Here is a 16,429-nt window from a genome sequence, read left to right as displayed (position 1 = left end):
GGGTGTGGGATGTGTGGTTCTCGAGAGGTAGGTGTGACATTCCGAGGAAGGCACTGCTGGTGTGGGCGATGACTCAGTTCGTTTGGAGTCGCTCCTGGAATGTGGAGGCTTCCTGAGGAGGCGTGCACACTCGCGCGTGATTACCGCATCTGTGATTAGAAACAGACCCGGCCCTCACTGATCAGTTAAGTAAGCATCAGCTGTTCCATATCGAGGACGTGTGATCAAGAAAGGGGACGTTCACCTGCCTGATCCTACCGTCTGAAGCACCGGGGCTCCCGGGAGCGTTTTTTTGTGGGCCACCCCTTCATCATGTTGCTCTCTCTCCTCTGGAACCCCTCCATGAGATGCTCGCTTGTGCTGCAGCCCTTGGGGGTGGTGGTGGCTGAGAATGGAGAAAGAACTGCACGTGGTGGCTCCAGAGTCCTGGTGGGTGTCCTGGCACTCATGCCACAGCTTTAGTGTCCTGGTTCCTCCAAGTCCAGAACCTTTAGTGAGGTGGGACGGGAGCCAGCCTTTGGCTGTGCCTAGAAAAACAGCAGAGTAGGAGGACCTTGGAGACACTCAGTCCATCTGCCTCATTGTGCTGGGCGGAAGCCGAGGCTCAGGGCCAAGAGGAAAGAGGGCCTCAAACTTACTGCAAATTCTCAGTATTTGGCAGGGAGCAACCTCTTGGCCAAATACTTCAAACAAATAGTGGGTTGGACAAATCAAGTGGTCCTTTAGTTTGAGCTCTTAGCATCTGCAGGGACATCCAGGGCTCTAAGATGGGCTATAGGTCGGCAGCCTTTCTCAGACCTGCTTTTCTAGAGCATGGGAGGAGCTGCCGTTCTGTAGGGCCCCACGGAAAAATGCTGTCTTAGTCGGTGTTCAGGTCCATGCCCACAGACATGTTCTGCTGGGGCCTGGAGACAGGGTCTGTGCTTCCCTGGAGCTGGCTTTCAGGGGGATTCCTGTCAATGAGAACTAAACCATGGTGCGTTTTCCTGAGGAGTGGGAAAGCATAATTGCCAAGCCGGTGCCCTCACCCTTTGTCACTTGCGAAGAGCAGTCACCTCCCTGGCCATGCTTTAATATGAGGAGGAGGCAACTTTGCAAGTCTTGCTCACACATCTGTTTAACCCATCCTAAGAAACCACATCTGTTCTGCACATCTCTGCTTCAATGTCACATCTGCCAAGACGACCTGTCCAGGTCAAGCTTCTGCCTAGTCTGAGGTTATGCACATGCAAGAAGCTGGTTCTGAAGTCAGCTGTGTTTGCATGATGGTGTGTGTGAGTGTGCGCGTGTGTATGTGCCCTTTTAAAGGAAGCCCAGTGACATCACAATCTTTCTTCAGTGGCCCAGTTGGAGTAGAAAAGGGTGGAGAGTACCCCTAGCCCCAGCTCAGTACACTACAGACAGACATAGGAGAGGGTCCTGGGGCCCCTCTCCAGGAGGTGCTGTGTCTAGGGCCTGTCAGTAGGATGTATGGACAGAGGGAGGGATCTAGCAGTCCCAGAGAGGAACGAGGGCCACACAATGACATGGAGGGTCTCAGCACCTAGGCTTGATTATTAGATATGTGGCCGTGAAGAATATGACATTTCATATTTCTCTGTGATCTGTGTCATGAGTGAAGACTTGCTAGCTGGTATGTGGCTCAGGTTACCATGCAGATCCAGAGATGGATGGAGCCCTCTTGCTGGCTGCAGCAGAGGGGCCAGTGAACAAAGGCAGAAAGTGGGCCCGACTATGATGGCCGCTACAAACCCGTGCTTTTATTTGTGTGTCTCTTGGAATCCGTCAGGGTCTTACTACTTTAGCAGGTGCTGCAAAACAGTAAACTAGGCCTGGAGATGAGAGTCACAGACAGGGAGGACAGCCTCGTTTGGCTGAACCTGGGTTCATATCCCAAATACCCATAAGGTAGCTCACACCATCTACAATGTCAGTTCCGATGGAATCTGATGCCCTCTTCTGGCCTCCTTCAGTACTGCATGCACATAGTACACATAAGTACATACAGGCAAAACATTTGTACACATGAAATAAATCTTTTTAAAAATTAAAACGATTTCACCTATTAGAAACTAAACCAAAAGACTGTAGAGAGCTTTTTTTTTGGCATCTGCACTGTTCTTACCACGAGGAGAAACCCTTGCTCTGACAACATTGATAGCAGGAGGCCAGAGATGTTAGCGCTCTGTGCTTGGGATGGGGAGGAAGTGGGGCGATACTCCTGTGCCTTCCTAGATGTCGGCTTAGGAAAAATCCTGTCAATGTCCCCAGTGTCAGAACTGTTCAGAGTAGAAGCAGGTGTGTAAAGACTACCCTCGGTGGCTTGGCTGATGCCAAGAGCCCGCTCAGACTGGTCAGTCTGCCTCTCCAGTCATCTGCAGTAGGAAAGAGGCCCTTTATTGCCATTGCTTGATCATCTGAGGGGAAGTCAGGGCATAGCCATGTAGCTGCTGTAAAGGTGAGGTGGGGAGCCAGTGGCTAGAAGCGAGCTGTGGAATATGGGCGGTGACTTTTCCACTTACGCCTGCCTCAGAGCTGCCGGGATGATTCGGAGCTGCCCCTGAGGTCTGGTCCAGGCCTCCTGAAGATGAGTGTGTACACGACCTGTAAGCAATATCCCAGGAATGAGTGCAGCACAGACAGAGAGCCCTTGTGGGCCCAGGCTTCAGTCAGGCCAGGTCCTTCCAAAGCCCCTCCCCAAGGGTGGCCACAGCCTGTGCCTGCCAGGCTCCTGTTCTGCTCCTGTGAGGGCTCGAGAGCTGTTATCCCCGTCTAACCTGCCATGCCCAGCAATACATCCATCCCACCCCTGCTCTAGAGAACTTCACTTCTTTTTTATTTGTTTGTTTTGTTTTTTGAGACAGGGTTTCTCTATGTAGCCCTGGTAGTTCTAGAGATTCACTGCCTTCTAAATTCCGCTTAAGAAAACTGTCAGGAGCTGGGCATGATGGCAAGCGCCTTTAATCCCAGCACTTGGGAGGCAAACAAATCTATGAGTTCGAGGCCAGCCTGGTCTACAAAGCGAGTTCCAGGACAGCTAGAGCTGTTATATACCATGTCTCAGGGATCTGGGGGGGGGGGGGGGCGACGATAAAACTCCCAGGCTGGTGAGATAGCTCAGCAGGTAAAGATACTTGATATCAAGTCTGACAACCTGAGTTCTATCCCCGGGATCTGTGTGGTGGAAGGAGAGTTGTCCTTTGATATCTAAACATATGCCATGACAACATACATACACACACACATACACACACATGGTGTATGTTGGGGGGGAGGAAGACTAAGTAAATAAAGTTAAGTTGTTTAAAATTTTAAAGAAAATATGGAAGAGTGAGAATGTGGTCCTGACCTTACCTATTCTGGGTGTAGACTTTGCTGAGACCAAGGCAGGTACCTAGTTTGCTATAGCCCGTACCCTTACCCTGATGGCAAGGGTGGCGAGGAGAAGGAAGGAGCCGATACAATGGCCCTAAGCCTCTCCCTCTAATGCCTGCATCCCACTCCTTCCCTGCAAGGGCCAGGGCACCAGATGGCCCGGGGGCGGTACTGTAGCCAGCAGTCCTGTCCCCTTGCCTCTGCCCCCTCCTGGTCACACTGCTTTGGGCCAGATACAAATGAGGAGCAGGTGTTATAAGGGCATGAGATCTGAGTGGGCTGAAGGAAGGAAAGGCATCCTCCTCCAGCCCCTAAATAAGGTGGATGTGGACTTCCGGGCAGGCTGGGATGGGAAGGGGAATCTTAACCACATTTTTTCCATGTGCCTAGTCCTCAGGTAGTTTGCCTTATAATAGCCTTTTTGATAAAAAAAAAAAAAAAAAAAAAAAAAAAAAAAAAACAGCCAAGCAGAGCTTGCATGGGACTGCCCTAGGCCCTCTGCACATAAGTGACAGTTGTGTAGCTTGGCGAGAACAAGGACTGTCTCTGACTCTGTTACCTGCTTTTGGGACCTTTTCCTCCCACTGGGTTTTCTCACCCAGCCTTAATAGAAGAAGAGGTGCTTAGTCTCACTAACTTATATACCATGGCTGGCTGATACCCGCCGGAGGCCTGCCCTTTCCTGAAAAGAAAGGAGGAGGAGAAGGCGGAGTGCTGGGAGGAGAGGAGGGAGGAGAAATGTAATTGGGCTTGGAAAAAATTAATTAAGTAAGTAATAAAAAACAAAACAACAGCTTTCGGTCAATAGGGAAAATTCTCTAAGTTTCTGTCAGCTCTTAGGCAGTCAGCCCTGTTACTAGACCATGGCCCCAGACTGACTGTGTTTTGAGGAGACAGGACCTTAGTTGGATCTGTAGAATGGAGGCCAGAACGGATGGAGGCAAGGGAAAGAGACAAGGGTGCTGGAGCATGGGCTGTGTCACGGCTGAAGCCATCGGGCATGGAGTGCTGCCACTAGACACAATGAAGGACTATGCATCCAACTGAACATGAACGTAAGGTAATCCAGAGTGGTCCCCACAGGCCTGCTCAGTGCAGAATCTTATCCCTAAGATGCTTACTTTGATCTGTAAAGTCGAAGGAAACAAAATGAAGACAATGGAGTAAAGATGGCAGAGAAAGATCACTGGGCTGAACCGGAAGCCCTTGCGGCCAAACCTAATGAGCTTAGTTCAACTCCCAGGCACACATGGTAGAAGAGAGCTGACTCCTGCAAGATGCCCTTTGACCTATACACACAAGCTGTCAAATACTCAAAACAATCTTGACAAAAAACAAAGTCGGAGAGGGCTAGTGGTTAAGAGCATTTGCTATAATCCCAGCACTCGGGAGGCAGAGGCAGGCGGATCTCTGTGAGTTCGAGACCAGCCTGGTCTACAAGAGCTAGGTCCAGGACAGGCTCCAAAAAAAAAACCACAGAGAAACCCTGTCTCGAAAAACCAAAAAAAAAAAAAAAAAAAAAAAAAAGAACATTTGCTATTCTAGAGGACCAGGTTCAGTTTCCTCCTCCAATACTGAAGTTATGAGGCGGCTCATAACTTCCTGTAACTTCAGCTCCAGGAGATCCAGTGCCATCTTCTGGCCTCCATGGGTACTGTGGGTGCATGCACACACACACACACACACACACAAAACTAAAATAAAATTAAAGAATAAAAAAGGAGACAATGTCTCAAGAAAAATAAAATCAAGGCACGTTGGCAGTACATACCTTTAATCCCAGCACTTAGGAGGCAGAAACAGGTGGATCTCTATGAGTTAGAGGCCAGCCTGGTCTACAGAGTGAGTTCCAGGACAGTTAGGACTATACAGAGAAACCCTGCCTCAAAAAAATCAAGAAAAGAAAAACAAAATCAGAACAACAAAATAAACCCAAATCTCCCAAATTTCACATACACATATTTACGTGTGTGTGTGCATGTGTACATGTTTCTAGGATTCAAACCAGGGCCTTATATGTACTAGATAGTAAGTATTCTGCTGCCAAGTCACACTCCCAACTCAAAGTGATCTTTGTCAAGAAGTACCAAGAGCTTTGCATGGAGAAAGCCAAATGATGCTGGGAAGGCCAAAAGAATAAAAACTGGACGCTGAACCAGCTATACATAATAACCCTTAACCCAGAGTGAGCGAAACACTTACACATAAGTGGTCACTGAAAACCGCCTATGAGGAAATGCAAAGCCAGCCTTTCAACTTTGGGCTTGCCGGTGGTTTCTCGTCCAACACACAAAGGCACAGCCAACAGAGAGAACTGATATATTCAAAATATACAATCAAACCCTGTAATCCACCAACCACAAGAGACCATGAGAAGGGCCCTGATGCCTCTGTGGTAGAGCAGCAGCAACCAGTGTTCCATCCTCGTGCTGTATTATGAGAAAATTTAGACCCTCAGAAAAATTGAAAGAATTTCACAAGGATCACTCTCAATTCCACTGCCTGGATTTTTGTTTGTTTATTTTGGTCTGTTTGTTTTGTTTTGTCTTTTGGTCTTTTCCCAAGACAGGGTTTCTCTGCGGAGACCAGGCTGGACTTGAACTCACAGAGTTCCACATGCTGCTGCCTGGAGTGCTGGTATTAAAGGTGTGCACACCACCACTGCCACCCAGCTCCACTACCTGCATCGCCTTTTTTTTTCCTTGAGTTTTTCAAGACAGGGCTTCTCTGTAACTTTGGAACCTGTCCTGGAACTCACTTTGGATACCAGGCTGACCTCGAACTCACAGGAATCTGCCTGCCTTTGCCTCCTGAGTGCTGGGATTAAAGGCATGTGTTGGGAAATATTATTTTAAGGTGTGTTACTTTTGTTTATGTTGCATTTGTTTAACTCTGTGAAGCTGTGTTACTTTGCCTGTCTAAAATACCTGATGATCTAATAAAGCACTAGAACAGCCAATAGCGAGGCAGGAGAGAGACTAGAAGTGCTGGCAGGCAGAGAGCATAAATAGAAGGAGAAATCTGGGAGAAAAAAAGGGATCTGGAAATGAGAGGAAGGAGGAGGACTTCAGGGGCCAGCCACCCAGTCACACAGCCAGACACAGATGCAAGAAAAGATTAAGTATACAGCAATAGAGAAAGATAAAAGCCCCGAGGCCAAAGATAGACAGGATAATTTAAGAAAAGCTGGCAAGGAACAAGCCAAGCTAAGGCTGGGCATTCATAACTAAGAGTAAACCTCTATGTGTGATTTATTTGGTAGCTGTGTGGTGTGTCATCCCCCCCCCCCAGCTCAAAGAGTAAAACATTCATTACAGGCATGCACCACTGTGCTTGGATTTCTCCTGGCTTCATCACCTCTCTGTCCTTCTGACTGCCTGTCATCGAATTGATTTCTTTGTTGATTTTCAAAGTGTATTGCAGATAACAATATACTTTTCACTGACCATTTCAGTAGGCATATCACTATTAAGTAGGATTCAGTATTTACTGTAGGTTATTTTAGGTAAAATGTACACATAATGACATTTACTGAGCTTAAATGTACCTTTCAGTGGCTTTGGAGAGCTGGGTCAGGCCTGTGGGGACTGAGAGCATCTGCGTAGATAGTGGGAGTGAGCTCAGTAGTATTTGAGAGGCAACAGCAAGGACTTTTGGCAAAGAAGGACCAAGATGAAGATGCCTGGAAACCAACAAAAACCCAAGAGGAGAGAAGAATATGAAGCCAGGCGATGAACTCCAAAGGTCCTTAAGAGTTAAAAAGGGAAGGCTGAGACAGGCCCAAGGAGCGCAGCCTCTGCGGGAGGGCTAGTCTGGGCTCTGAGGAGAGACTGTGGAGAGAGAGAAGAGCACAGAGGACCAGCTTGGGAGGGAAGGGAGGCTGTCCAGAGCCCTGAGAGAGGAGTAGAAAGGCAGATGTGCCAGGGGCCAGCAAGGAATAACCTCCCTTCATGGCGTTCTAGACCAGTGAGGCCGTGCAGCCTCATGGAATGATTCTGCCTTCACAAATGTATCCACTCCCAAGGCCACCCTCAGTTCCTTGGATTGCCACAGGCTTCTTCTGTAGGTCACATCTGACTGGATCACATATTCTATTCTTCCCTGTCATGCTCAGAGGTGCCCTGTGTATAAACTGAGCTTACAGCGGACAGGCAAACCGCGCTGTTGGTGGACGTGCAACAGCGGGAGTGGGATACGGCAGGTGGTTGCTATTATAAGAAGGTCTAGGCCAGCCTAGACCCTGGCCTCTCCTTGATGTCTAGGGGTAAGGGTTGGAGGAGAGCTTACCTCCTAATGAGACCTGACCAGTGGCTCAGCGCAGAAATGCATGGAGTCATGCTGGCATGGGGTCATCCCAGGACCCTCTGGCTTTGGTGGCAGCAGGGGAGTCTCCTTTTTAAGCCGCCTCTGTGATGTTTAAAATGGAAAGGATGAATTCGGTATCAGGCATGATGTCAGCGCTTAGCGATCCAGCACTGAATGCTGCTCTCCCAGTGAGGGCCAGGGCTCAGAGACAGGCTGCTCTCCCCGGGAAGGCAGGCGGTAGCACAGATCTGCAGCCCTGTTCTCTGCTACGGGACTAGGGGAGGAAAGTGGCAAGAGGACCTGTTTGCTCTGGGGCCCTTGGAGCTTTCTGACAGCATCTTGTGAGACCAGATGTGTCTAATATGCCTGGATCTTCCCGAGGCTGATACACGGTGGTAGGCTGCAGGCCACTGATGTCCTTGTTGAGGGACAGCGGTGGGTGTTAAAGCCCTTCTCAGGGAATATGCCTCCACTTCCCTTGCTGCCCCAGAAGCCGGTAGAAGGAACAGCAGGGAGTGGCTGATGCAGACAGATTACCCATAAACTCCTCACTCAACTGAGGGTCCGCAGAACAAGCTGCCTAGTCTGCTGGTCTTGGGGACTACTTAGCCGCTCTTCTACACATTGAACAGTCTGAGTAAAGAGCATATGGGAGGGAGTCTCTTCTGGAGAAAGTCCTCTCCGAGCCATGGAGCCCGTCGGGCCACACCTTTGCAGATCCCTGGCATCCTGGTGGCATGGGCAGGCTGTGCAAAGCCACATCCCTGCAGCCTCTACTTCCCCTCTCCCAAACCACAGCGACCCTGTGTACCACCCTGAGCCTTCTTTACTGCCTCCAGGCCCTCCCAGGGCTGGGTTCAGGGAATGCATGGAGGACCCTGCCAACCTTCTGGGATGCTGGAAAGAAGTGTCATCTAGGGGCTGGAGAGATGGCTCAGCAGTTAAAAGCACTGCCTGCTCTTCCAAAGGTCCGGAGTTCAATTCCCAGCAACCACATGGTGGTTCACAACCACCTGTAATGTGTAATGAGATCTGGTTCCCTCTTCTGGCCTGCATGCATGCCTGCAGGCAGACTACTGTATACTTAAAAAATAAATAATTTTTTTTTAAGTGTCATCTACCTTAGGGTAGACCAAGAAGGTACCACCCTTCTACTTCTGGCTCCTGGAACATGAAACATGAGACATTCACATCTCCTGGGCAAGTGCCTGGTCAGGAAAGCAGGACCCTAAGGGGATTCCTGCCACCTAGTCCCATAGTGTGGCATAGTGGGGACCTTGGAGTAGGGAGAAGGTTGTAGGATAGGACTTTCCCAGAAAACCCCTGGGGACCTCATGGGAGGCAGAAAGGGGAGTCTTGCTGAGTTCAGAGAGCTCCCTCTGCCAGGGTCCTCCTTGGGAAGCCTCATGAACCATGTCTGTCTGCCTAAGCTTGAACCCAGGAGAGACTCGGGGAGGACGCGGTCAAGGCTTCTTCTCACCGCCGTCTGGAAAAGGCTGGATAGAAATAGCTGCGCCCATCTGGCAGATGAGTCACTGAGGGGTGTTTCAGCCATTTCTTGAAGAGGTTCTATTTTAGGTGAGATGGCTGTGGCACAGCCTTGGTGAGGGGGGTTGGGGAAAGGAAGGTGCTACTGGTGAGTGCCAGAGTGTCAATAACATGTGCCTTTGTTTAGCCCAAACAGGGTCACCCTGAAGTCTCAGAGTAGGGAACTTACCTCCCAGATCCCAGGAAGATTACCATGGCTGACAACAATCTGAACACTGGGTGTGGCCTAGGCCTCCAACCACAACAAGAATGGGTTTGGTGGCTGCCACCCTGGGATAGAGGATGGGACCCGGTTAGAAAGCAAATCTTGTAGTGTCCCTCGTCTAGTGAGCAGAAGCAGCTGCCCCTGAGACCTTACACTTCCATGAGCATGAAGCCCCTCCCCATCTATAATGAACTTTCCAGGAGAGTACCCAGGACTGAAAAGCTGTTCCTATGGCTTTCTCTGTCCAGTGAAGGCAAAATCCCACTGGGTTTTCAAAAGCACAGGGGTGGGTTAACAGTTTCCCGCTGGGCCGAGGCTTCTCTGCCTCAGTCACACTGTGTCTAGAGCTGGGTGTGGCCTTTTGGGCAGATGGATATTCCAGTGCCTGCAGTACTCTGAACTTGGCCTGTATAAAGTTGAGTGGCCATCAGGAGAGGTTGGACTACAGAAGGCACTGGGCTCTAGGGTGCTCAGCCTAGAAATCAGGAGTTAAACACAGCTGCCAGGGCTGCTCTTGCCCACAAGAGTTCCCCCCACCCCATGACCACAAGAGCACACCGCTACCTCGTTTCAGCCTTGGTTTCCTCTGCCATGAGGACAAGATAGCCCTGCACAAGGCCTCTAGGGTGCTTGCACAAGTGGGCGCTCATCACAAGGAGATGTTTTCCCCAGCTTTGGGTGCTGTTCACAAGCTGCTGGGACAGGATGCCTGAGCTCAGGTTCCCACCTGACAAGCCCCCCGACAGCAGCAGAGACCTATTGCAGGCAGCCTTGGGGCCTCGTGAGCTTTGAGGATTATTTGGTATAGCAGGAGACCCAGTGTGTCGGGTGAGACAGCCAAAGGAGTTTGACAGGAGAAGTCAGATGGAAAACAAGGCTGGGGCGGCTTGTGAGGTTGTGGCGCAGCGCTTAGAGGGCCGAGTCTGTAGTGGTGCGCTCTGACCTCTGCGTGGTTAGAGGGCCGAGTCTGTAGTGGTGCGCTCTGACCTCTGCGTGGTTTTATTCGTCAGGAAAAGGTAGTGTTTACTCATAAGACTGGAAGTCCAAAAGGAAAAACATCATTTAGTGCATAGGTGACATGGAAGACTGAGATTGGTCTTGTGGCATGGTCACATGTCCATCCCTGTATGGGTACATGCTTAGAACATGAATATCAGGGCATGCCTTGTTTGTCTTAGAGACCAATTGTCCCATCTTCCTTGTCTTGTGGCTGGATATAGAGTTCTTGCCTAGTGTGCGTGTGGCCCTGGGTTTCATCACTGACACCATAAACAAACAATAGTCTAAGCAACAAACTCAAAGAAAATCAGATGCCTTAAATCATCATATCCCATTAATGCCTCTCACTACTCTGCTCTCGGGAGCTTGTGTTCTCTCTCTTGTTCCTTTGGTGGGAACATAAGGGTTTCCAGAACAGGAAGTCTATCATGGCTTCATTTATTCCTGTGCTTTCCTTTCTCATCTATCACTCTTTACTTGCTAATTCTGCGTGGGGAGTGTGTGTGTGTTGGTGCATGTGGAGACCAGAAGGTCCTGCAGCAGCCTGAACCTGTGCACCCTGACCGTGTCCACTCTGCTGACTGTTGTTTTTTCCCTCAGGTGAAGGAGTGGCTCTGTTTGAACTGTCAGATGCAGAGGGCTCTGGGAATGGACATGACCACTGCGCCTCGATCCAAGAGCCAGCAGCAGCTACACTCCCCGGCCCTGTCCCCTGCCCACTCCCCAGCCAAACAGCCTCTGGGGAAGCCAGAGCAAGAGAGATCCCGGGGCCCAGGGGCCACACAGTCTGGTCCCCGCCAGGCTGAAACAGCCAGGGCCACCTCAGTCCCTGGGCCTACCCAGGCAACTGCCCCTCCAGAGGTGGGGAGGGTGTCTCCTCAGCCCCCCCCCTCTACCAAGCCTTCCACAGCTGAGCCCAGGCCACCTGTAGGAGAGGCCCAGGGCAAAAGTGCCACCACAATGCCCTCTGGGCTTGGTGCTGGTGAACAGCCCCAGGAGGGCCTCACCGGGAAACTCTTCGGCCTTGGAGCATCACTACTGACCCAGGCGAGCACCCTTATGTCTGTGCAGCCAGAGGCTGACTCCCAGGGCCAGCCTTCCCCCAGCAAGGGGCCTCCCAAGATCGTCTTCAGTGATGCCAGCAAGGAGGCTGGCCCAAGACCCCCAGGCTCAGGGCCTGGGCCTGGGCCAACACCTGGAGCCAAAACTGAGCCTGGGGCAAGAACAGGTCCTGGATCAGGGCCTGGAGCCCTGGCAAAAACTGGAGGAACAGCCAGTCCAAAGCATGGCAGAGGAGAACATCAGGCAGCATCCAAGGCTGCTGCCAAGCCAAAGACGACGCCGAAGGAAAGGGCCACATGCCCACTGTGCCAAGCTGAGCTCAATGTGGGTAGCAAGGGTCCGGCCAACTACAACACCTGCACTACCTGCAAGCTCCAGGTGTGCAACCTGTGTGGCTTCAACCCCACGCCCCACCTAGTGGAGGTAAGGAACCTGGGAACTAGGTTGAGGGGGCGGGGCCTAGAGTATGGGAAAGGAGGCACAAAAGAGCCAGGACACAAGGGAGCCACAGAGAACTGGGGCTGCAGCGGTCAAACGGCCACACTAACAGCCAGTGCTACAGAGGGGTCATAATCCACTTCCTGCCCCTGCTTCATGCTCCAGTCCTTTCCCTCAGAACTGTCACAGAAGGTGGGGTTAACCGTAGCTGTGGGTTAACTCTCACTGGCTGGCCAGCACTGTGGGGCTGAGTCCAGGCTTAGGAGGCATTTCCTGAGAGCATGGCCTTAATGAGAGATGTCAACCTCTTGGATCAGGTAGGAAGACCCTGCTATGGATCTACGATTCTGTCAAGGGTAGGGAGTTGAAGGTTATGTCGCACGGGGCAGAAGGCTGTCACACACCTTGGGGCTTCAGGCTTTCTCACCAAGAAATAGACTGTTTCCTTCCACCCCGGTGTCAGACCAGCCAGCTGGTATCTATACTTGATCCTCTCTCTCAAGGTCATGGGTATCAATGTTTATTTGTCAAAGCCCTTGCCTTTCATCTACATGTTTTCTCCTGGGTAGGCTTGAGCTGTCCTCGGGGATAGGATGCTCAAAAGTGCTTTTCCCCATAGGAAAACTTGAGGAAAGCCAGGGTTGAAGATACACACTCTTCCCTCTGTTTCTGCTTCAGAAAAGTATACTGGGCCCTGGGCAGAGCCAAGGAGAAGGGAGAAAGAAGCCTGGTATTGAGCCTGGTGTTCTTGTCAAGCAGGCAGTCCTAGAAAGGCCTGAAAGACAGAAGTACCCAGGCAAAGCTAGAACATCCTGGGCCTTGTGTTTCTGCTTGTTCTTGCCCTAATCCTGTTACTTCTTTCCCTTGCCAGGGACCACCCATGTAAAAACCATGGCCACCTTTGGGGAGGAGTAGCCCCGAGTGAAATGGTACCCACCGCATACCTTCCTTTGTTTTGTTTTTCGAGACAGGATTTCTCTGTGTAACCCTGGTTGTCCTGGAACTCACTCTGTAGGCCAGGTTGGCCTTGAACTCACAGAGATCCTCCTGTCTCCCCAGTCCTGGGATTAAAGGTGTGTGCCACCACCACCTGGCCAAGTGGGACTCTTTATGTGCTACTCACATGGCCCTTTGTGCCCGACACTACTACCTGTCCAAGCTGGAGACTCAGTGGCTCGTTGGAGGACACTTGGTCTGGCCAGCGGTGAGGAGGGGTCTATCAAGGAGTCTCCAGGTGCCTCCAGGTGCCTCCAGGGCACCTCTAGGTATAAGCTCACTCAGGTCAAGCGGGATGCTCTGACACAGAGGGACCATGAGCCCCAGTGGACTCTTAAGCTAACCCGATTCAGAAGCCCTTATCCCCGAGAGACTTCTCAGCCCATTTTTCTCGGTAAGCAGGATGTGCTTAGAGGGAGGGGGAACTGTCTATCCAAGAGCATAAATGTTCCTGACAGCTCCTTTTGGCAGCCTCTGGGGCAGGCCACAGTAAATGCTGGATCAGCCCAAACGAAAGTGTTCCAGTCACGTGGGAACTTGAGATGGGGCATATGAATTCTAATCCAGGCTTCTCTTTATCTGCTTGGTCCCAGCTTTTCTGGACTCTGGATCTTCTGCGTCTCAGCAGGCAGCATTACCTACTCCCATGCCCTGCTGTCCCATACCCGGCTGTCTGTCCCATGCCCTGCTGTCCCATACCCGGCTGTCTGTCCCATGCCCTGCCTCGGAGCTACCTCCTTACCTCCATAGTCTTATAGGTTTCAAGAGCCTGAACGCATGGCTGATGGGGCACTGGTCCTACCTCCTCCCAAAGTCAGCCCATCTGCCTCCTTGCCTGCTGCTTCTAACAGCAGTCAAGGAAGGGATAGCCCCCAATCCCTTTCTTTCAGTAGCTCTGTCTATTGATGCCACTGTCCTCAGGCGGGCTATGGCTGCTCTGAGGAAGGTGTGGACCAGCAGTCCCAGTGCCCTTTCCTGTGGAAACACTACTATTGTCCATCAGCCTCAGCTCCTCTCACCTCAGCATCCACTCCTCAGACCAAGCCCCCATAACCCCATATCCCGCTGTTGGAAGAATCTGGTCTCTGCTCTCCATCCAGTGGCCACAGCCCTGGACCGCTCTATCTTTTCCTCCCATCTCCACATTTATCAGAAGTTGCTGCAGGTTCAGCTGCCTTGGATGTGTGGCTGCCTCTGCATAGCTGGCAGGGAGGGACTGCTGCATGGTGACCCCATTCCTTCCTTCTAGTGTGGCTTCATTGGAGTCTCTAACTAGGCCATGGGCATTCTTTGATCTCACCCCCGGATGGTCACTTGTTTGGAGCAACTTTGTGCTTCCCTGTGACCTAGTTTGCACTTCTTGGTCAGAGGCTGCCGATTCTTCACAGGTGCTAAGAGAGCCACCCTGCCTTGGAGCGAGGCAGCAGAGTCAACATGCTGGGCCTTGTGCGGGTCACGGGAGCTAGTCTGCTGGTGCTGAGCCAGCTGTTAGCTCAGCGGGACCCAGCTGTGTCTCTGCACACACTGTAAGGCACCTCGGCATCCATGTACAGGGAGGGACAGACTCGCAGTTCCCTATGGCCTGCCCTCAGGCAAACCCCAATAAGTTGGCCATTTTCCTCAACATCTGCAGCTGTAGAAATCTTTCCCCTTCTTTCTAGATAGAGTCCAGAGAATAGCACAGAAGAATCACTAAAGTTGGACCAGTTTTGCTTGAAACTTCTTCTGAAGAAGGCAGCCTCAGTGCTCTGTAATGGGTCAGTTCATAATAAAGAGTGCTGATTCCAACTTCTTTCTAACCTATTCATCTTTTTGAAAGATAATAGTACCCTCTGGCTTATTTTCTAGCTGACTTTCAGTTCAGTAGTATGAAGACATTAGTGGGATTGTTACAGTAATATCACCGCTTTCTCATTTTCATTGCCAGAATTTCAGTTGTGCCCTTGAAAGGCCAAGCCTCCCTGGGCAAATGGCCTTGCACCTGTGGTGTGCAGGACTAGACTGGTCTTAGGGACAGAGGCTACAGTGTGGGCATGAAGAACAAGCACACAGCTGCCTCCTGCTTCACCTCAGGCTGCCTCTGGGGTGGCAATCTCAGAGAGTCCTATTTCTTCCCATGTGGTGTCCATATGAGCTGCTGTACTTCAGACGCATATCCAGGTCCTCACAGTCATCAGTCCTTAGGTGTCCTCAAGAGAATCTCCATGACGGGAGGAAGAGTCCTCACAAGGCCTCCATAATCTGGATGCCAGTGAGCACTGAGACCAGCCAGGCTCTGCTCCTGAGAGTACTGTATAGGGAATGGGCACATTTGGTACTAGGGCACAAGGGAGCACATCGCAGCTTCAAGGGAGCACAATGGAGACACTGGGTAAGGCTGTCCTTGTAGGAGGCACAGATCCAGAAAGGAGGAGTTTGCCTGTATCCAGTGGCATGGAATGAAGTGGACATCACACAATCATAAAGGACCAGCAGCACCGCACTGGCCATGCCTGTGACCCAGCGTCTGAGTCCTTAGCTTCTGGTGTCCATTTATTTTGTGGAGTCTTTTAGGGGAAGGAGGTTGGTTCTGAGAGACAGAATCTCACTTTTTAGCTCAGGCTGGCCTCAAAATCATAGCAACTCTCTTGCCTCGGCCTCCCAAGTACTAAAATTAGAGACATGAGTCACCATACTCAGCTCTCCCAGGGTTCGTCCTCACTGTCTCTGGTCCAGCAGTATATATGGCTAGGGAGGTATACGTCAGGATGGTGTTGCAGTAACTGGCACACAAAGAAGCTCCACAAATAAAGAGAACATGTGGCCCGTGGCCTCATTGCAACAGTAACAGACAATGTAGGGAGAATGCCCAGCATCCCACAGCCCCACAGTCTCCATATCCCCACTAGTCAGTGGTTCAAAGGCTAAGTTCTCACATGCTTTGGGATTAACCCATACCCAATCCCTTAACTTCCTTCCTGTTCTGTGTGGGTTGGGAGCAATAATAACCATCTCAGTCTTCCAGAAAAACCAGATAAGGTGCTGCACCTTGTTTACTTGTGTGTCAGTGACACCTGAGTCACTGCGCCCCTGGTACATGCACCCATGGGTCCCGGCTTGAGCTAGTGACTGTTCTTGGGAAACTTGAATCTTCTTGTCCCCAGATAGACTAACAGAGACAAGACAAGAGGTGGTCATCACTCTCCCCATTGTCTATTCTCTGGCTGCTTCCTGAAAGAGCCAAGCAAAAGGAATGAATAGACATCCATTCTCCTACTGCTGGGGCTGGGTGAGGCTTCGCAAGGGAGACAGATATTCATATTCTGAGCAGGTGAATGAGGAAAGTAAAGAAATAAAGACTAAAGTGATGGGGGCTGCAGAGACGGCTCAACTGTTAAGAGCACTGGCTGCTCTTCCAGAGGACCTGGGTTCAATTCCCAGCACCCACATGACAGCTCACACCTGTCTGTAACTCCAGTTCCAGACTGCATGAGGGACCAGATGCCCTCACATAGACATACA

General features: G+C 51.0%; 1 protein-coding gene across 2 annotated transcripts in view; it reads left to right on the top strand.

Annotated features, from left to right (window-relative positions):
* Window positions 1-16,429, top strand: part of Bsn (bassoon presynaptic cytomatrix protein) — an 89,187-nt gene that overhangs the window by 48,622 nt on the left and 24,136 nt on the right. For both annotated transcript variants that reach the window (XM_057766456.1, XM_057766455.1), the window contains one exon: window positions 11,033-11,917. In XM_057766456.1, coding sequence (XP_057622439.1) covers window positions 11,033-11,917 — 885 coding nt within the window. The remainder of the gene's footprint in view (window positions 1-11,032; window positions 11,918-16,429) is intronic.

This window comes from Chionomys nivalis, chromosome 4 (assembly GCF_950005125.1).
Source record: "Chionomys nivalis chromosome 4, mChiNiv1.1, whole genome shotgun sequence".
Classification (NCBI taxonomy): Eukaryota; Metazoa; Chordata; class Mammalia; order Rodentia; family Cricetidae; genus Chionomys; species Chionomys nivalis.
Note: the sequence above shows the minus strand (reverse complement) of the source record. Positions and strands in the feature narration are given on the sequence as shown.